General features: G+C 37.4%; 1 protein-coding gene across 2 annotated transcripts in view; it reads left to right on the top strand.

Moving 5' to 3' along the window:
• PRKG1 (protein kinase cGMP-dependent 1) overlaps positions 1-22,623 on the top strand; it is a 903,020-nt gene that overhangs the window by 848,215 nt on the left and 32,182 nt on the right. For both annotated transcript variants that reach the window (XM_073353692.2, XM_073353691.2), the window contains one exon: positions 4,516-4,612. In XM_073353692.2, the coding sequence (XP_073209793.1) occupies positions 4,516-4,612 (97 nt within the window). The remainder of the gene's footprint in view (positions 1-4,515; positions 4,613-22,623) is intronic.

Here is a 22,623-nt window from a genome sequence, read left to right as displayed (position 1 = left end):
AATCCACCTTTTTTCCTTTGTATTCTCACTTGTCATTTTCCTGGCCCTCGGCCTGGTGGTTCTAGGACCACAAGTGGAAATGTATAAATATCTTGAGAAAGGTTGTTCTTGAAATATTTCTTCACCCAAGTAAGGAAAGAAGTACCAGAAATCTCAGTATAGCCAATTTCTTTCAAATTCACTGAGCTGCTATCCAGATCCAAGAATTTCTGAGCATTTGAATATGGTCCAGAGAAGTATTTGGACCTTTGCATACTGAACCACACTTCAGAACCTCTCTGTGGCTGCTCATTTTACCTCTATACATTAATTACTTAATTAAATTATATAACTAAATATTATTTTTATGGCTGTCACCAACCCTTCCAGAGGTCAAAAAGGATCATGGCTAGTTCAAACAAACCTGGAGACCCAATTTATGAGGCCAGATATCTAGTATATAACCTTCTCCCCTAACCTACCTCAAACACTTCTGCCATGCCAGCTGGAGAAAGGTTTTAGAATCTCTGTCATGGAAATCATTAAGAAATAGGACCAGAACTTGTGTGTATATTTTTCCAAGGGGATTCAAGTTATTTCAGATTGTACAACACCCCAGTTATCACTAGAGCATGAGTAATAAACATCCCACTAGCATTTCATCCTGTCCCTGCTGGGGTGGGTTCCCAAGGACCTGAATGTCTCTGGCAGCAGCTGCTTCTTTGAACTGCCCAAAACAAGACATGCCTGTGTATATACATTATTTAACTTTCACGTGTATCTGTATTTCATTGAACTGCCCTCCTATTCCTTTATGACTAAATGCACTTTGGAGAATATTTTTGGAATTAAGCAAATTCACTATAGAATAACTCATGTAACGTGTAGTTGGTAAAATTATAAGATACAGCTTCTCTTTTACATGAAATTGAGAATTCTTATTTCAATGTTGTAGACAGAATGGTTTGAACGTACTGTATTTGCCCATTGTCTGTCATTAGTAGTGTGACTGAAACTGATTCTGAGAGACTGCACACTCCAGTATCTCTCAGTTTTTGGTTTAGAAAGCAGCACACAATCAAATTAATGGATAAGAAGAAAGTAGCTTGAAGTCATATCCTTTTAAGGGTAACTAGGATAAAGGGTTGATTCCTAATTTATGGCATGAACAGGCATGTTCTCACTCTGATATTTTTCTTTAAATTATATTATAGATTTACTGCTAGGTTTTCCCAGTGTTAAGTTATATGACACCTGTTAAAGTTAGCTCTACAGCTAAAACCCAATCCAAATCTTTGACTCTTAGAGGTAGGGGCTAAATTTTCTCCTTAGATATGTACAGAAAGCTTTCCATGGCCTGTGGGCCAATCTTTTAATTGACACCCAGGAAATCGAAAGTAACTGACTTCAGTGAAGTTACTCCAGACTGACTTCAATTTTTTCAAGGATTTACATGCACATATATAAGGGCAGAATTTGGCCCTAAATAATTTTCCTTAAGATGAGGATAGGATGTGAGTCTCCTACTTTTATAGGAGGTTGAATGGGATTAGAGTTTGACCTTTACTTTTAGGAATGAAACAGAATTAGGGTGTAATTATCATTTTTAGACAAAATAGGATTGTTGTCTGGTCTGTACGCTTTCTTTTACATATATTTTTGTTTCAGAATATATATAATTCATTTCTTTCTTTTCTATAATGCCCATGACAAAGTATCTGGGACACTGTACAAAATTTGCTCTGCAGTCTTCATTGAACTGACCGAAGACCAGCCTATCTACCAGAAAAAATTAGCCAAACAGAAGAAAAAATAAATAGTGCATTGTAGAAGCTTAAAAATGTTTTCTTTTAATTAACTTTTTTTATTAAGACAGAAAACCCAATTTAAAAGCTGTCAGTAGAGCATCAATTTTTGTGACTCTACACAGAAAGATGAAGAATATATGCTCGCTGCAAAATGCTCTTTTGTACTGGGGGTTTCAAAGAGGGTTCGTGGAATACCCATGAATCAGAAAGAGCACCTGTTCTTCTGTACTCTATTTTGGGATGTTGGGGCAGGCTTTCTCCTCTCAAGTGGAATTGTATGAACTGTACATAATTTATGCAGCACTCTGCAGTCTTTCAGCATAAAAGGCATTATAGAAATGAAAACAATTTATTCCATGTCTTTCCTATGTAAAAACTGATCATGGAGGCCTTAACAACATTTGAAAACATGCACTTAGCATGTCAGATCCCCTGCTTCCTCAGCATTGGGGAAATCCAATCAAGTTTCCCAGGACTGGACTGCCGGATCCTATGCCTCCCTGACATCATGGGTTGGCCAGGATGGCACTCCCCAAGTGCATATCACATGTGCTATGTTGTGGAATAAATGACTTGGTTTAGTGCATATAAAACTCCTCATTTGATAAACCCAGTCACCACATTGTCTTGCTCCTTCCCGCCACACCATTACAAAATGAGTTTCCACAGGTACAGGCCAGAATCAGGATGGCTAATGTGGTGCTTTGTGACTTGGAAATGGGAAGCATTCCATCAGTTGGTTCAACACTGGGGTGCAAATCCTTGACAGGATCTCAGCCCTACCATTACATCTAAACCCTAGAAACTATTAAATGTAGCAAATCAGCCAAAAGGGCTAAAATATCAGAAGTCACAAACTGTATATATTTATACTTTAAATCGGTCCAGGCAGCCAGACTGAAGTAACATCTTTCCTGACTGGATTGCAACTGCTAATATAATTTGTTCTTTGTTATTTAGAAATAAGGAGATTTATAAGTAGACCTTTTATTTACCGACAACACTTAGTTTTTATGTTGCCAGTTTAATATGCACATCATGGCTAGTATAAAATGATCAGTAAGCAGCCATGTCATGCAAGGTTATTCCAAGTACTAAATAGACTCAGCACTGATTAGCTTTCAATATCAGATGCAGTCAGACTGCTCTGGCCATAGGCTCAAGGTTATTGAGAGAATCTGACAACATTATAAATAATAAAGCAGAACTCAACTATTTTGTCATCAGAAACTACAAGATAGGATTGCCTTATATTACATTTTAATTTGGTCTTTGTTATATTTGGCCACTCCAAGCTCCTTCCCTGCCCCCATCCCCTATCCCTTTTTGTTCTGCTCCTTTGTTACCTTGGAACAGGTCAACTGCTGCTTTCCCTGCCCTCACAATGGCCTTTCACTTTTAAAAAGAATAAAGAATGTTGGTTTGAGGGGAATAAAGTGGGAGTAAATTAGTTACATTCCATTATCAAATTAAATTAGATTATTCAGTGACAGCCCTAACAGTTTAGATAGATAGATAAGCTACATTAAAAAGATAGGTGGATGGATAGGTGTATATGATCATCTATAACATTTTATCATGATTGTATTATTATGAGAAAATATTAAAACCTTATCTGTAGTGAGCCATGCTTGCTTGTTATGTTATCGTGAAATAGCAGTTTGTAGGCTATTTGGATCCTCTAAATGCAAAATATTGGCATAAAATTAAATATTATATATTGGAAAACTCACTAAACAATTCCTACCCTGCATGCTTGTGTTCATAATCCTGTCAACATTACTTTCACATACAATTCTGTGTTCCTGAAGGTCAAAGGTTGTATTTGACTATGCACATGCACCGGGGACTTTTTTTGGCAGCTGAATGCCTCCTTGTCCAAAGTTTATTAAGTGGGTGGCTCCTGTTCATCCATCTGCCTTCTGAGCCTTCTAAAAATACCATAATCCTCAGCAAGGAGATATTTTAAGGGATTCATATTCACAAGTATATTTGTGGGAAGCTTATTTTGGCAGGCTTGCATGTGTCAGATTTGAATGCTTGCATAGTTAGTGCTTTGTGAACTTTTATTGCAAGCCACTTGTACACAGGCTAAAGAGAGAGCTTCAGGTCTGTGGGATACTAGTTGGGAATTTCTGCTCCAAGTAGGCTTATAAATGTAAAAGAAGTGAAGATGCATTTTTAGGAATGTTAATATGTGTCTGAAGTCATTCATTTCAGACATTTGCACACCAGCCCTCAGCTTATTGGATCTAATTTCATGTAACTTGGCTGTGATTGTTCTCCAGGGACTTTAATGATCTTGCTACTTTCAATAAACATTTATAGAAACTACTGCCAGCCTGTGGATAAGGGAAACTCATATGAGAGACTTTATCTTCCAAAAATACTAAAAAGCAAAACAGTCCACAGCAGAAGATTAATAGGAAGTGTCAAAATGTAGCATTCAACTGATAACTGGAATTGAATTACAGAACAAAAAAATTGTTTTATAGACATGCAGTAGGAACTTTGATTTTCCTACTTTGGGGGGAAAGTGCAAATACATGTTATACTTTACAATTGGGACCAACAAAACTATGAGTGTGAACAAACACAGACTTTGAGACAAGATGGAAGTTAAACAGGTAAATCCTGTTCCACACTCATGCCATTCAGGTACAATCTTACGCAATACCCAGGTTTGCACCTCTAAGAAATTTCCATTTTTTCACATAAAAAAATCCAGATATGAAGCCGAAGCTGCCTTCTTCGCCAACCTGAAACTGTCTGATTTCAACATCATTGACACTCTTGGAGTTGGAGGTTTTGGACGAGTTGAACTGGTAGGTAACCTTTCTTTGTTTTTTAAATAACTTTGACCTCTATATAATTGTATTGTTCTGGAACAAATGCGGCTTTCCCCTCTTTTAGTCGTTCCTCATTATAGGACTTGATTTACTGTAAATTAACTACATCCAGGATTCTAAAGTTTCCAGTAGCTGAGGAAAGCTGCATTACGTTTTACAGTGAATAGAAATGAATGAACTCAAGCAGTTAACTTTAAGGAAATCCCGTCACTAAGGGCTTCATTCATTTTGTCTTCATCCTCCAGTGTAGTCTTATGTTTAAACAGTACTACCTATGAACATAGCTTACATTTTATAAAAAAAATATGATATGGGTGAACACAGAAATGTTAAAGATAAAATGTAAGCAGAAATCTAAAATCTTAATTAGTGATAATTTAAAAAACAATTCAGAAGCAGAGACAAATAATGCCATTGATTAACAAGAAAACTGGATTCTGTAGCTATTTTGTAATATGTGGTTTAATTGTAATAACAGAAATTCACAGAAGAATGTTCTTTGCTTGCAAAATTTGCAAGGAAGAAATATAAATGATGCAAAATCTACCTGGGCATTTTGGTATGTATGGATAGTTTGTTTATCAAAAGCAAAGATTAAGCAGGGAAAAACATGAGATGTTATCAGTTGAATGACCCATTTGAAATATCAAGTGAATAAGAAACTTATGTTAATAACTGAAGGTTAGTTTATATTACTGTGCTGACCAAAGAGTCCTTGATATATGACACTAGTTCAGTATGTTAGGAACTCCTATAAGTTATGTACAGTGCAGTAAACAGAGTTACTGATGCCATCTCAAAAATGAAGGGGAACCCCCGTTCCATAAAAGTATAGGGATAACACACTATTTTTACATTAACGCCTTAGTGCTGAGATCTTGACAATCACCAAAAAGTAGTGAAACATATAGCCATCAATCAGTATTTGTATTATTACTTCTGAAATATTGTAAAAATAACACTGGATGTTTGTGAAAGTTGCTAAAAGCCAGTAAATTCTATGTTAAAACTGTGACCCTCTGATTTACATCATTTAGCTGTGCCTTGTGATTATAGCACATATGTTATGTCAAGTCAGAGTACAGAACTTTGACTCTCCTGACCTCTGTTAGGTTAGGAATCTTAACTTTGTCTCAACATTTTGTAATATTGAATGACATACGTTTCATTTGTTTGATTTTATTTTTGAGAGGGTTTTATTTGGTTTGTTTTTATTTTGTTTTTGGACTTTTGTTTTTATTAAAATTTAACCAAAGATGATCCTTCATGGGAGTTTGTAATAGGTGTATCTTTTAGCATTGTTGTTTCTAGGATCCTAATCCTGTAAAAGATTTCTGGACTTAGGACATAACTTGAACTGTGTTATTCATAGCCAGTTATGATGTCTGTGCCTCCAACTGGTTATAACATTAGTCAGAAGTCATATCATGTGGGCAGGACCTAAGTCAATACCGATTATAGTATGCAAAACAGGACTTGGTTGAGAAACAAGAACAGACACAGCAACATTGGTGCTATAACCTCAGTGTCTATGTAATATAGGAAACCTATTAAATTTAACACCGAAAAAAGATCCACAAATTTGATATTAGGACTTCATACACTGATGATGAAATACTATCCAGTACAAAGGGCAAAACCCCTCTAGCTAAAGGCTTGAATGAAAGCTCAGTGTTCAAATGGCCTTATTGGGATCCTCTTCAGAGGGGAATTTAACCTTAACCAACAAAACATTTAAGATAATGTTGTTTCTGAATAAATTCCAAGTGTGTTGCTTAATTATACAAGAAGGTTTATATTTTCTAGTCAACCTGCCCCTTGTTCTTGATTCAGTCACTGATGACAAATTTTTTTGTTTGTGACATCAGAATTATTGACACTATAATTACAGTTACATTCATTGTTGTACTAGTCATTAATGAACCAGCCAGTAGAAGGAGGTTGATTGGAAAAGAGATGTTTTTCTCTCCCAAAAGTATCTTGATAATCAACAATAATTAGACAGGAAATACAGAAAACATATGTGAAAATTTAAAAGCTTTCAGCCTTCATATACTAAGGGACTTTAGTCACAGCCACAGACCTGGTCCTAACAAAAATGCACACACAGTGGTTCAAAACTGCAGTCAGGACACATTTGTCTGGCTATGCCGAAAGAATGACAGGAGACATTAGATGTGGGTTTAATCAGGCCACAACTTTATTATTGACAGATGTCTGGGACTAACCCGGCTGATAAAAATGTGTACAATGCAGGTGCAAAATTTATGTTCCTCCTGCAGATTTACTGCCGGGACCGTACCAATTCCAGGGGTGGAATTTATCTATTTATCTATGTTCTTCCAGCAATTCCCTTGCCAGGACCTTATCACTTCCAGTCAGCTCCGGGGGGCGGCTCTCACTAGCTCCCCGCCCTTGCCCTTTTCGTCCAGGTCCCTCCAGCAATTCCCTTGCTGGGAACTTACTGACCATGCCCCCGCGCAGGAGGGGGTTAAGGTGGACTATAATGATGTGGGGTTGGCTCCCTGCTGTACCAGTCATAGGAATCCCCAACTGCCCACGGCTTGCTCAATTACCAAGCACCTCTCCTTAATTCCTTTTCCAAGCCATTTTTTCATTCTTTTGTGCCTTAATTTATGGAGTACCTGCACTGAAACATCCGCTATACACTTAAATAAAAAGTTGTGACATATGGCTTACCGCCTGTCATGCTATGCATGAACCGAGCCTACCTGAACCTGCTGTGAGGAAGGCGAAAAAACCCCCACTGCACCTGGCCAATATGCTGGTAAGGGAAAAATTCCTTCCCAGCCCCCCTTAGTGGGGCGGCTAGCTTAATGCCCACATCAGATATAGCTAAACGCCCGGCATATTTGTGATCTAATTAGGGAGGGAGGATGGGTGCTGCCCGGCCTGTGCTGAGTCAAGAGGGAGGGGCCAAGCCCAACTGACCTTTTAAACCGCACATTCCTATGTGGTGAGTCATTTACCACACGGACTGCTTTTTCCAGCAGATCTATGTCTTCCCTTCTCCCCCAAGCCAGAAAGTATTGCCTTCTTCTCCCGGCCAGCCAGACAAACTCCTCCCTGCTTAAGTGCAGGGTTGTGATCATATAAGCTTCTAAATAGAGATCTAGATGCCTAACTTTAGGTATCCAATTCTGAAAAAGTTGGCCTAAAAAAGTGTTGCATATAATTGAATAGTTATGATATATTACCACTCAAATGACCATGATTGTTTATGATAGATGATTAGCACTTTGCATATCAAATTACTATATAATTGTCACAGACATTAGTACTTTTAAAATAAGTACCAGGGTAGCTTATGATTTAATATCATTCTTCATCACACTAGAAGATATGTAAAACATTTTTTCTTGACTTAATTTAGTTTTTTGAACTTTTAAACACTTTTCAAAAGTTGTCATCACTGTTCCATATACTGGTAGGAGAGCTGGCTATAAAAGGATGACTAATTCACCTTCACATAAAGACCAAGCATATCACATTATCTTGCATTGCCACCTGTTTCAGAGAGAAATCTATCTTGCCTAAAAAAAAGTGTGATATGACATTTTACAATATGAACCTATAAAGTGTTGATGCTATATGTACCAAGGAAATCTATTTCCAGCTTTTATTACATAAGCATAATAAAAATGTTATACAAGCTTGTCATCATGTAGCAGGGGTGAAATTTGTTGCTCAAAAATGTTATAATTATTGTGCTTCTCCAGAAAAACTGTGATCAAGTAAAATGCACTATATTGGAAAGAACAATGTTTATAGTTTAATCTCAACTTTTGCAGTGATAGCTTTCCCATCCCCAAGGTATGACTTTAAGCCCTTCAATAGTGTACCCAGTGATGAGGTTAGAAATTGGAATGTCTGGGATTCAAATCCTGGCTAAATAGCAAGAATGTTACTATTGGACTGTAGTTTAACTTTCAGATATGGTTTGTATAATATAAGGATGATACTCCAGACACTTCTGTGAATGCTAGACTGTTCTGAGAGTTCATCCCTTGACTCAATTTAGATGCAGGTACATGTCTCTTGGTGAGACAGTCAGTTGCTTAATTGTCAATTCTATGGAGATTAGAATGGAATTGGTTGGTATTTTTGTAGCAAAAAGTTGAAATGTAGCAATCATATAAAATCATCTGTAATGAAAATCTTAGCTGTCAAATGTGGTGATGTGGTCTTTCCTGTGTAATTTTGTTGTCTGTATAAGTTAATAGAGATTTCCAGTAGGCTTGTATTGTTATACATGGAGTTTGCACAGTTTTTGTTAGATATCTGACCTCTGTTCCATATTACTCTTATCATCATGGGTGCCGTTTTTGTCCTTTGCCCCCAACAGACTTCCTCTGTAGTAAGCATCGATCAAAGTCTTTTACTGGAAGGAGAGACCAGAAGAGGCTCCAAAGTTGTTACTGCTATTCCAGCTATTAACAGTCTTGTTAGTTATAAAAATAATGGCACATTTCAATTAAGCAAAAACCAAACTAGCTTATGCTTTTCTATCAAGCACACACCATATGCCAATTCTTTCCTTCCACATAGAACCATTAAAGAACTCTTGGCTCCTGGTAAAAGGGACTGTCCATGAATTCCAATTTTCTCACTCTCCTTCTACTGGCAGTTTGTTGGCTTCTATGTTGTTTGACTCACTTAGCCATTCTCTTCGCAACTCAGTCCTCCCTTCCCCATCACCCTGCCTGATATGTACATCCAAAATATGGTGCAATACACTTATGATCAAACTAGTACTCACTTTACCTAAGACAAAAAACAGCTATTGAATTAATAGATGTCTGATGTTGATACCACGAGGACGTCACTGAGGTAGAAAAAAAGCTGGAGCTTCACTTTGAGCTGCAAGTGAACATGGAAGCGTTTAATGCTATGTAGCTGGGACAACAGAACCCAATGTTTCTGGTTGTCATAACCGATGGAAACTATAACCAGAGCGTTCATCCCTGAAAAATACGTAATAGATACATTCATTCAAACTTACTCTGTATCAGCATGCACTGCTTACAAAGCTAATTGTCATTAAATTCCATTCAGTGTTTACATTGTAGTGCACTCGGCTGGAGTAAGCATGGCGAAGAACAATACTAACATGTAAACATGCAAATAATAGCAGGGTTTTTCATACGGCAAATAGAGACATAAGACGCACATAACTACAAGCTAACACGAATTCACAACAAAAATGTGATACCTGGTGGAATGTACAGACTGTATAGCCCTGGAGGCAAGTTTATAGAACAACCATAAAATCTCACCATAATATAGACAAAGTAAGCTAAGGGTTCTTATTTACAAAGAGTTGAAATTGTGTCTAGTATTCCTAGTCCAAAATATGTCAAAGATAAACAGAACTGTTCAGACAGCCCACAATCTACACATGTATTAGACCTTGTAGCATTCCCAGAGCTACCCTCATACATTGCTAATGTCTGCCAAGTAGGTAGAAACTACTCCAGGAAATATCTTCCGAAGCTTGATATCCAGGCCCTTGGACAGTTGTCCAAGGATGTGAGAAAAGGAAGTAAAACAAGCTATCTAGGTATTCTGTTTTTAATTACATAACCTAACAGAAAAAAAGCCCAAAACATTCACACAATGATGCTGATTCTCCTAGGACATCATTGTGGGGGAAAAGAAGGAGCTTTTTGACCAAGCCCAGCTGTAGTCTACAAAGGCAAATCCCTCAATGCTATCTCTCTCTCTATCTCACTGTTGACTCATTTACTTACATGGTGTCAAGGTTCCTCCCCCACTCTGAACTCTAGGGTACAGATGTGGGGACCTGCATGAAAAACCTCCTAAGCTTATCTTTACCAGCTTAGGTCAAAACTTTCCCAAGGTACAAAATATTCCACCCTTTGTCCTTGGATTGGCCGCTACCACCACCAAACTAATACTGGTTACTGGGGAAGAGCTGTTTGGAAACGTCTTTCCCCCCAAAATACTTCCCAAAACCTTGCACCCCACTTCCTGGACAAGGTTTGGTAAAAAGCCTCACCAATTTGCCTAGGTGACTACAGACCCAGACCCTTGGATCTTAAGAACAATGAACAATCCTCCCAACACTTGCAGCCCCCCTTTCCTGGGAAATGTTGGATAAAAAGCCTCACCAATTTGCATAGGTGACCACAGACCCAAACCCTTGGATCTGAGAACAATGAAAAAGCATTCAGTTTTCTTACAAGAAGACTTTTAATAGAAATAGAAGTCAATAGAAATCACCTCTGTAAAATCAGGATGGTAGATACCTTACAGGGTAATTAGATTCAAAACATAGAGAACCCCTCTAGGCAAAACCTTAAGTTACAAAAAAGATACACAGACAGAAATAGTTATTCTATTCAGCACAAATCTTTTCTCAGCCATTTAAAGAAATCATAATCTAACACATACCTAGCTAGATTACTTACTAAAAGTCTAAGACTCATTCCTGGTCTATCCCTGGCAGAAAAAGCATATAGACAGACAGAGACCCTTTCTTTCTCTCCCTCCTCCCAGCTTTTGAAAGTATCTTGTCTCCTCATTGGTCATTTTGGTCAGGTGCCAGCGAGGTTACCTTTAGCTTCTTAACCCTTTACAGGTGAGAGGAGCTTTCCCCTGGCCAGGAGGGATTTCAAAGGGGTTTACCCTTCCCTTTATATTTATGACACATGACATTCATCATTGTTATATCTAAGCATCTTCCATTGAGGTGACAATCTGCTCATATGGTGTATGAAGTCAAGTTACTGAACATTAAATTGATATGGAATGTAAAGAAACATTATGTAAAATAAAAATGTCTTTTAGTGTTTTTTTTCCTGAAAAATAATCCAATTATCTTAATTTCTGAAAAATATCCTGCACATTTTCATTCTTTTTGGGTGACCTAAAATTTAAATGAATGTTATTACCCACAGAATGTCATTTTCCATTAAGGTTTACCACATGTTCACCTGCCCCCCAACAGCAGGTCATATCTTCTAATTTATTTATTACTGTTATTATTGCTCTCTGCTTTCCTCCTACTTTCAATCCTTTTTTGGAACTATCTGCCCCAAACTCTATATATTTTAGACTTAAATGCAGGTTATTCTTGCCAGCATTGGAAGAAGTATATCAGCTTATCTAGAGACATAAATCTAAATTCAAAGCTGCAAGAAAACTGAGTCAAGTGAAGGGGCTCTGAGCACAAGTAGAGTAAAAATCAGTTCCTTTGCTGAGCACATTTCTTTAGTAAATTGACTTATGCAGTTATCATCTCAGAGATGCATGACTATCACTCAGAGACCTTGCCAGATGAATGGCAAAGAGAAGGTTTTAAATGTCTAAAGCTGTGTTTGTAAAATTGCAAAATTAGTACCACTACTCCACACCTAATCATAGACATGAGTGAAACCATTGTCCAATTTGATATCATATCTGAAACTATAGTCAACTCTTTAGGTCCTGTATGTCAATCAAAACTATTGACTATGAAAAGCTCATCTTTCCCACTGTCTTCATGGATATATAAGTTGATAGTGAGCAGTTGATATACCTAATATTCAAATATAAAGCACTGCCAAAGGGCAGGATCCTGTTATTGGTGCCATGTGGACAAAGAGATTGTGAAAACTAAATGATAAAGAACTGGGTAAATTAGTCTGGTCTTTTAGATCTCAGTTCAGCAAAGCACATAATGATGTGTTTAACACTGTGCATGTACTAATGTTCCATTACTGTCAAGAACGTGCTTAACTTCTTTGCTGAGATGGGATGGACTTAGGCATATGGTTAAAGTTATGCATATGTTTAAGAATTTTGCTTCATTGGGCCTGTACAAAACAGGTTTTAAACAGACAGTATGGGCATTTTTCATGCTAATTTACATTTTAAGAGATAGCTGGCCATGGAATTATTCCTCGAGCACTATTAAATTTGCTGCAGCCTCTAGGCATTCTTGTAAATAATCCTTTTTATGGCTTTCCAGAAGCCCTGCTTGATTAATTAGCTGACTTGGGAAAATCTAATTTTATTCCAACAGGATGACAGAAGTGAGATTCTGGCACTTATTTGGGTATATTTCCACGTGCATAGAAATTCTCTGTTTTTATATAAGCAGGCTTTTCTTCCTCCCTCTTTTTTAGTTTGCAAAGAATAATACAAGGTTTAAAGAAAGCAAGTTTTGTGTGTGTGTGTGTGCACGTGTGCACATATGCACACAAGGAAACAACTAGGGGCCTTATCCTGGAAGGTTCTGAATCCCTTCCTTAAAAAGAATGGGTATTCTGAATGCCGTAATTGGCAAGGAAAATGACGTTCTGTGAAGGAACTTGAAGATTAGAGATCTGAGTAAGAACTCCACATAAAAGTGACATGGAAAGCCCACCACCTTAGCTGAGGATGAAAAAAATGTTGTTTAGAAAGCACACACACACACACAAGACTGGATAATTATTTTTGAAGGCTTTGAGTGACAATGTTATACTTGGCTTGAATACTACAGAAAGAGTGAATTTTCTTTATTTGTCTTTCTCTGATTTTTAATATTTATTGAAAGCGTTGTATTAAAATACTTTTTGAGTGTTACTTTGTATATGGAAACTTACCCAGAAAGACTGACATGGAGTTCCAAAAATGATGAGATATTGTCTGTGGCACATCTATCAAATCTATCATTTATGCTTAATTTTCTTGACTGTAGTGGCTAGGTGGATATGAAAAGGGAAAAATGAATAAGGAATAAAGAGTTTGATTGCTGTTGTATTTGTTTTTTGTTTTTGCCAATTGGCCTTGGTAGGTTGAATTTTTTTTTTTTAAGATTAGTGAATGAAATGATTTGAAAACTTTGCAACTTACAATCTATTTGAGAGTAATAAGTCCAATAAATGTAAATAATGAGTGAAATCCTGGCTCCATTGGCATCAGTTACAAAACTCCAATTGACCTCAAAGAAGCCAATGTGTTATACAGCTTGCTCTGACAACAATGTGTAGAAAGAGGATTTGTTTTAAATCTAGATTTCTTAATTAAAATGGGAAATAAAAGTGAGCATGTGAATGATTGTAGAACTGAATATTATTTTCAAGAAAAACAGTAATGTGATTTATATTTCATTTAATATATATTAACTAAATAACACTTATTCTAGTACTTAACTTTTATTGGGATGACTTTATGCATAGAATGGTATGTATTACTCACATGTTTTCTTCTGTTCTCTCCAACGTCTTTGACTGTAAGATTTGCCTTTAAGGTTTATACTGGGACAAAAAGTTAAATAAGTACTCTCTGGTAAAAGCATAACATATGTTGTCAAAAGCCTGAATATAAATTCTTAGTAGTGGAACCAAAATACATTGTTAAAGATTGTTAGCAAAGTGCAATATTTGATTAAGTGGGTATGATTAATTAAATAGGCAAATTAATTTTAATAGGATCATTAGCGTGCATGTTTATGAACACATCTCCGTACAATGTATAATTTTACAGGTGATTTCCTCCCATGTTCCATAGCATTCAAAATTAAATTGTCTTGCATAACAATACGACATTTAGTGCTCTCCACAACAGAGGTTTGTCATTTAATTAAATCTAATCTTTTTCAATAACAAGGAAATAAAGCCATTTGCAAGTCCTGGATTTACGCTGCTATCCACCACAAACTCAATTCTAACTTTTTTTTTTAATTTCAAGCATCACAATTAAAACAAAGCCAGAAACTCTAAGTTCCAGAATCTGCCACCCCTTACTCACACTAAGTAATATCTTAATAACTTTAAGTGGGCTACTCATGAGATAATGTGCTGCACAATGACCCTGATCGAGCAGATTTAAGCCACATTTTTAACTTTAATCACATAAGTAGTCCCACTGATTCCAGTGGGATTACTTATGTATTTATAGTTCAGAATATGCTTAAGTGCATCCTATATCAGGGCCAATTTTAGTAAGGATGCAGAATCAGGCCTTAAATAAATGGGTACAGTGCATTCAAAACATTCACTGTACCAACAAATCGGAAATAGTGAATGCAGAAAAATACTTGGAGGCAGATATCTTCCAACAAATTTTTTGCGAGCACAATTTGTAAAGCAAAAGAGTACTATTAATAGAGAAAACAATTTCATGTTGGGACAACATGAATACTTTTGGAATTAAAAATATGTACTCTTTTACTTGGAAAAAATATTTGCTACTCCTGTTCATGCAGCAGTTCAGCTGTTAGGATTAAGATAACTCAGCTTGCATTCTCTTTAGCATATCTGTACTCTAAATGCTATGCTCAGTGACAGCTGCTGCTATTTTAGTTGGTCAAACATACATATTTTGGAGACCAGAGAAAGCAGGAAACCTTGTAGATGGCAGGAGAGAAAAGGCACTTGTATTTTAATTGGTGGATAGAGTTTTTGAGTGAGTTATTACTATCACGATAAAGAGATAGTAGGATGAGCATGTAGATTTAATCTGTTCCTGTCCACAGCAATCATAGTTTTCTGAGTTTTGTTATGTCAAGATATCTCTATTAACTGTATTACAGGGTATTTGCAGACAATTTCAAAAGTGTCAGATGATCCAGATGATCCTCTTTTGTTAAGAGGTATCACCTGTGCTAGCCATTTACAACCCACACTTTGCTTCTCTACAGAGGAAAAAGGACACTAAACTATCTAAACTCCTACATGCCACAAGGGGCCACAACAGTGGTTCCCTTAACTCACCCAACAATATTGTTAATCTATCCAGCTATACTCTTAGCCTGGCAGAAGAGTCTGTCCTATCGCGGGGCCTGACTTTCTGCCCCACCGCCCACACAATCACGATACAGTTTGCAGTGACCTAGAATCCTACTTTTGACGTCTCTGACTCAGGGAATATTTCCAACACACCACTGAACAGCGTACTAACCCACAGAAACTTTCCTACCAACGCTACCGAAAAAAAAAAAAGAAGGATTCTGTGTGGACTCCTCCTGAAGGTCGAAACAACAGACTGGACTTCTACATAGAGTGCTTCTGCTGACGTGCACAGACTGAAACTGTGGAAAAGCAGCATCACTTGCCCCATAACCTCAGCCGTGCAGAACACAATGCCATCCACAGCCTCAGAAACAACTCTGACATCATAATCAAAAAGGCTGACAAAGGAGGTGCCGTTGTCATGAATAGGTCAGAATATGAACGAGAAGCTGCTAGGCAACTCTCTGACACCACATTCTACAGGCCATTAGTCTCTGATCCCACTGAGGGTTACCAAAAGAAACTACACCATCTACTCAAGAAACTCCCTGAAGACACACAGGAACAAATCTACATAGACACACCCTTAGAGCCCCGACCAGGGGTATTCTATCTGCTACCCAAGATCCATAAACCTGGAAAGAAAGAACAGAGCTATTCAAGAACAACTTTGTGCATCCCTGCCATAGTCCACAGGCATTTCAATAATATCAAAGGTATAATAGTCAAAACAAATTGCACGGTTATCTGACTTCCATTCATCACAAGAGGACCAGTGCAGTCTCTGTACCATACTGTAAACCCAGATTATGACAGGGGTCAAGATCATCATGAGGACTCCAGGGCCTGCTTTAACTAATCACAACCTCCTCAGTAATATTCACTAAAAAATCCTTCCTTTGGAAAATTATTTCACATTCTAGTAAATATTTGTTAAGGGTTAATTAATCAGAAGGATGACTAACAATTTATCAATACAACTCTAATTGAAACTACATACACATTGCTAATACATCATGGAGTGTCTTTAACTATTTTCCCATGAAGGCCTTTTCTTTTCCTCCATGCTAACCATTCATTTGGCTGGAAGTCTGGAAAATGTTTTCAGGGTTAAAATGCCTATTTGTCTGTGAAATATAACTTCATTAAAAAAAACAGTCTTTGCATGCATTGTGTGTGTTGGAAGCTAAAGCATTTTACACATCACAAGCAGAGCAGCAACTTTGGAGTAGTTCCAGCAGAGAAACATTTCTCGTTAAGCTGAGCGAGCCATGCAAAAGCCAACTGAGGTCTATCGAAATAAGAATTCAGAAGAGTGAGAGAGGTCGATCTGTTTTCTTCTGTTCTCCCAGATGTTAGCAACTTGGCCTAACTAATTTTGTATGGATATTACTCTAATTATTGAAAGCTCTTCACCTCTTTCTGAATGGATTTTTAAAACATTTCTTTACAAGGATCTGGCTCTAATCCTCTAATCTGAACAGTTATTTTTAAACATCCCAACAGCCAGAGAGCAGAAAACCCTTGAGCTGTTAAAGACATTTTGAACAGTAATATTTTCTCAAAGCAAAGAGGGTAGAAGCTGTCATGTGAATTCATAACTGTTGGCAGCAAAGTGATGCCCATTTCAGTTAAATGTCCTCATGTTTTCCTCATGTTTTCTTCGAAGAAGCTTGTCATATTAATGGATTTTCAGAATCTGTTCAGGTTTGCTTAAAAGAAACCTGTTGAACTTTAATATTAATGACTCAAAATACTGTAATAAACAAATGATAATGGGAGTTGGTTCATCACAATGAAACATGGCATGACTGGACTGTCATGTGGAGTGGTAGTGGTGTCAGCTTTGTGTATGGGCAGGGGCTCGTAGTTTCCATACCACTGACCCATTCATGGATTTTGAGGACACCTCCCTGGCCCACTTATATTGTGCATCCCAGGCATACACAACCATTTGCATCTGTTTGCTTTGCCCCACCTCCCCTTCCCTGGTATTGTTCTGTTTTTCCCTTTCCTGTTTTTTACTGCTAGATTTCCCATTATGCTCTGAATTTCAGCCACCTCCCTTTTAAAGCTCTTCCCTCATTGCAATGAGGGAGGGGGAGAGGAATTACCTTCCTGGAAGTACACAGGAGGTTTGGCTAGGGAGATTGATAGTTATTTATTGCAACTGTAGCAGGTGCCCAGTGCAAGTTCACTGAGGTAGCAGGAGGGCCAGATTTGCTGCTGCAGTCCAAGGCAATATCAGGGTGATATCGAGCTGGATTCTTGCTGCACATTGCTTGGAAAGGTGAGGGCTACGCTGCCTGGTGCAGAAAGAGACTCCCCTCCCTTAAACCCACATTCCACACATGAGGATATGGCGCTTGCTTGGTGCTGATCATGAGTTAGATTTTGCATGAACAGGCGAGGGATAGTCTCATGTTAAGAATTTACTTTTGTTTGTTTGGGAATTGTTCTGAACTTAATCTAATGGGTAGCTTGTGTGGGGAGGAGACAGCTGTCTGTTTTCCCTAGTACTGTTACCTTTAATTTATGCTAATTAAAGTTGCAGACACAACTTTACCAAATCTCTATACTGTGTGTCCTATTCTCTCTGGGCCAATAAATGGAAACAATTTTTCCCATAGCATTTCTGTTGTTACCATTGCAGACTGATTTACGTTTAAACAAGGTTTCACCTCACTCTCTGTCATTGGGATGCAGTTCATTTGCAAACAAAAGAGTCCTTCAGAGCTGTCTAATCTAATTCATCTAATCTAATTTTATCTCTCAACCTAGATTTTTATACATCACCCTTCAGCATGGAATCTGACCATAAGTTCTGTCTCCACTCTCTGCCTTATTCCTTTTCCTTTGCATTTCAGTTAGAATGCATCAGTGTTACTTCAGTTTGCAACTGTGTTTACTGAAAAGAGTGTGGAAAGAGAAACAGGAATTCTGCTTCATAATTTCATTTGCAACAAACAGATCAAAGAAAGAGAAGCCATGCTCAGCAATAACTTTTAGGCTTTGTGTTTTTAACAAGCTCAATGCAAAAGGGACCTTGCCCAAGACATAAAAATAGGGACATACACTCCTCAGTATACTGAGAGCTCTCTAGACTGCTCTAATACCAGGTTCAGTGTTCAGTCTGTTTTGCATTCCACTACTCAGTCTGTGCAGATTAGAGGGAGCACTGAAGTAGTGGACCAGATATCAGAGCAACATGAAGATCTTTGAACACAGTGGGAGGCGTGAAGTGCTGCTTGGATTGGATACACACACACACTGTCTCTGGAATCCTGGGCCCTTCTGTGAATATAAGTTCTGAATATTGTCATTGCTTAGCTGATTCCAACTTCTCTACACTTTTTCCTTACACAGTCTCTACCCCTTCACCGATTTAAAAAAACATAATATTTAAAAGGCTCTTCACATGGGTAGTGAGAGTTGGCATCCACTTCTGGAGACAAGTCCTTTGTTCAGATCTATGCTGCTCTGAAAGCTGAGAAGACTGAAAAGAAGACTGTAGAGGGGTGGAAGGAAGGATAAATGACCAGTATGTTTTCCAGCCTGTAAAGAACTGATAGGGGAAAAGGTCAGCCAGTAGCTACTATGTAGACCCTCGCAGCTACTATTCTGGCCTCAGGAGCAGGTGATTGGTGTGATTGATGTGGTTCTGTCCAGCAGGACTCCCTCTGAACCTGCAATTATTCTAGGGCCTTTGAAATTTGCTGTGTTGTTAAAGGCAGGTTTTTAAAATTCCAAAAGGATGGCTCATTTGCAAAATTCCCCAATAATTTTGCTTCATACATTCCACGGCAAGAATATTTGGCAAATTTTTGTGGTGGATTTCCCAGAAGGCTGAACTAACTTTCTACTGAACATGTCAGCCTTTTGATGAGTTGGGATACACAAACATTTTTGGCTTCTGTGTCCTTGTGTGGCATTTTCTTGTCAAAACTGTGGCCAAATGTTCTTGGCTGCCCTTGTCTCATTTGGTCAATAATGATCATTATATGGAAAGTTTAAGCTTTTTTTTTTTTCATTTTAAAAATTGTAATTTAAAAAAATGAAAGTCCTATTAAGTGTATGACTTAATTAGGAGACCACATCATTCATTTGTTAACGAAAGATTAATCTTTTCCCATCTAAATCATTGGGCTTAAGAAAGGTCAATAGTTACTGAAAATCATAACGAGATGATGACTGTTCAGTGGATTAACAGAAATGAGTTGGTGGACTGAATCCAGGAGTTTACATCATAACCTCAACCAGCACAATTAGCACTATTTGGCAATCTCAGCAGAAACACCAAAGATGGATTGGGCATGGAGACTTACGAGATTTGAGGCTCCCTGAAGAGGGTGGGGAAGTTTACAGTGGCAACACCTGTACTTTACCTGTAATCAAATGCAGGATTTCCATTTCCAGGCTGTAAAATCAGCATTAAGTTCACTTCCAAAAGGTCTGGCAAAACCCATAGGAAGGAAGGAGATCCAAATTTAAGCCTCTGGGTCTGAAACTCCCTGGGTTTGTTTGGTGTCTCAAGAAGATACAATACAAATTAATCCCACACTGATCTCAAACTCTTGCAATACCTATGTGATTTAAAGTAAGTTAGGAATGTGAGTGGAAAATTTGACTGAATTTTCTTGTGGCTGTAGGTCAATGCCTTGCATTGGTTAGTTGTTGCTTTTTGTCTGTTCTGTATGGAGCTGAGGGTAGAACTGTTATTAGATAATAAGAAAACTGCTGAGTTTTTTTCTGTCCAAAAAGTAACTACTTTTGCACTATTTATTTATTTTGAAGCTTCCTTGGAACCTTCAGTAAGTTACTTGCATCACTAAAGCCAGTCATTTAAAAAAAAAAGGTCTTTGATATAAATGACATAACCCTTAGCAAAAATCCATGCTCTTAGAATGACCTACTAGAAAGGGAAGAGGAAGTATGATTTATTGTTATTACCAGTCATCATAAAATTTTAAAAGTTATTGATCTGAAAATCACTCAGATCATTACAAATGTTTATTATATGTCAACGTTAAAAATAAAGGTAGGCAGTAGTAATGCCCTATAAATAAAATTCACATATAAAAAATGGAACACTAAATATAATTTAAAAAATTCTGTGATACAGATTAGGCTGAGACTGGTTGCTAGTACTTTAGCTTTTGTGTTCAATCTTCTAATGATTTTCTGTTGATTCCATTGTTTATATATTCGTTGTTTTTCTCTGAACTATTTATCTATAAAAAATAAATGACAAATGAAAACAAGTCCTGTTTGTAATGCCCGCAGTACCACCATGGATGGTGCACTGGCTTTTGTTTGAAATTATTAATGTTGGCAGCTGTTTTCTCTGTATTGAATGCATATTTCTGATAGAAGACTGAGAAATGTGGGTACCTGACAGAGCAAACTAGATTTTGCAATGTCACTGTTACAAAGAAAACTATGTTTAGTCTCTCTTCAGTGCACTCTTGGGGGGACAGGTTTTACTACCTTTACCCCTTTCTGGGTACAACCCTGCAATCCTACCTCTCTTAGATTGAATCTCTGTGCTACAGACCCCCAGTTTCCCAACTGTGTTAACCCAACAGACTCAATTGTTTCAGAGTAACAGCCGTGTTAGTCTGTATTCACAAAAAGAAGAGGAGTACTTGTGGCACCTTAGAGACTAACCAATTTATTTGAGCATAAGCTTTCGTGAGCTACAGCTCACTTCATCAGATGCATACTGTGGAAAATACAGAAGACGTTTGTTTTTATACACACAAATCATGAAAAAATGGGTGTTTATCACTACAAAACCTTTTTTGTAGTGATAAACCTACAAACATCTTCTGTATTTTCCACAGTATGCATCCGATGAAGTGAGCTGTAGCTCACGAAAGCTTATGCTCAAATAAATTGGTTAGTCTCTAAGGTGCCACAAGTCCTCCTTTTCTTTTTGTGAATACAGACTAACACGGCTGTTACTCTGAAACTTAATCTTATTAGAATTCATCAGTCTCACACTGTGTCATACAAACTACTTGTCATGAGATTCTGTAGCCTTTTTTCATGAGGCAGCAAGCAAATGTGATATGTCTATGACAAATGTGAAGAACTATAATATAACCATTTCTGTAGAGACAGACCCGCTTGCAGAACTCACAGGTGCTAAACATAACACTATAGTATGGGACAATCTTGAACAGATTGGCTGTGAGTCCAAACCAGAGTCCGAGCATGCCCTTGGTCTTCACAATTTACCTAAAGCAGTCAACCATGCCAGAAAAATGGACATTATAGATAAAACTTCTGAAGTAGAATTAAAAAATCAAAGAGTTTATGATAAAAATGTTATATGTGTAAAAATGGATTGACATTTATTAAACATTGTTGCTGAATCACATGGGCAAGCGTTGCTCTTTAAGTAGTGCTATCTGGTGTACATTTATACCAGCTGAGGATCTACCCCTTGGTTTAAATTTAGTATATCCATATGTGTTACCCTGGGTTTAGAGAGGACAGCTGTTATGTCAGTTTAATTTCCAGTAAAAGCTCTGATTCTGAGCAAATCAATCTACAGATCTTTCCACTCTGTTGTTACACAGTTGGCATGAACTGAATCATTTGAAGTGTCTTCATAGCCACTCAGCAAGGATTGATGGGAAAGTGGAAGGATTTAAAGATTATAGTTTTCAAAGACAGGCTAGGAAAATTTGTGAAGGTGACTTTTCTTAGACCAACCTAGATTTTTTTTTCTTTTCTCTTAAGAAAATATGGTTGTCATTTTTTTAATAAAAATGATTTTTTTTTTAAATTAGGCTGTTTCATCCACATTGTCCCTTCCTCAGAAACAAACTAGAGTTCTGATCTGGCCTGCATTTCAAAATCCTGGGTACATTGATAGAGAGGTTGTAAAATGAAACCTGAAAAGGAAAGCTGACTTCGTCTCTGCGTTTTTGTAAAAATTGCCAAATAGCATTTGTATAATACACTGCGCTATATGGAAAAAATTGAATTAGCTATGTGCACTCTTCACAATGTGACAACATGATGTGATATGACTGGTTTACTGTAACAAGAGAAGGAATTTAGCAAAGTAGTAGGTCAGTTGGGCGAATTATCAATTTATTCTGTCATTTGGTGATAGCTACAAGGAAACTGGTTGGAGGTCAATTTTCCTTTTCTACTGCATAAAAGATCATGTGAATCACTCCCAATAATCCTAAGATTATTAAGTGCATGTCCGCTTGTCTACCAATTTGCAAT

The sequence above is a fragment of the Lepidochelys kempii genome, chromosome 7 (assembly GCF_965140285.1).
Source record: "Lepidochelys kempii isolate rLepKem1 chromosome 7, rLepKem1.hap1, whole genome shotgun sequence".
In the NCBI taxonomy this organism is placed as follows: domain Eukaryota; kingdom Metazoa; phylum Chordata; order Testudines; family Cheloniidae; genus Lepidochelys; species Lepidochelys kempii.
Note: the sequence above shows the minus strand (reverse complement) of the source record. Positions and strands in the feature narration are given on the sequence as shown.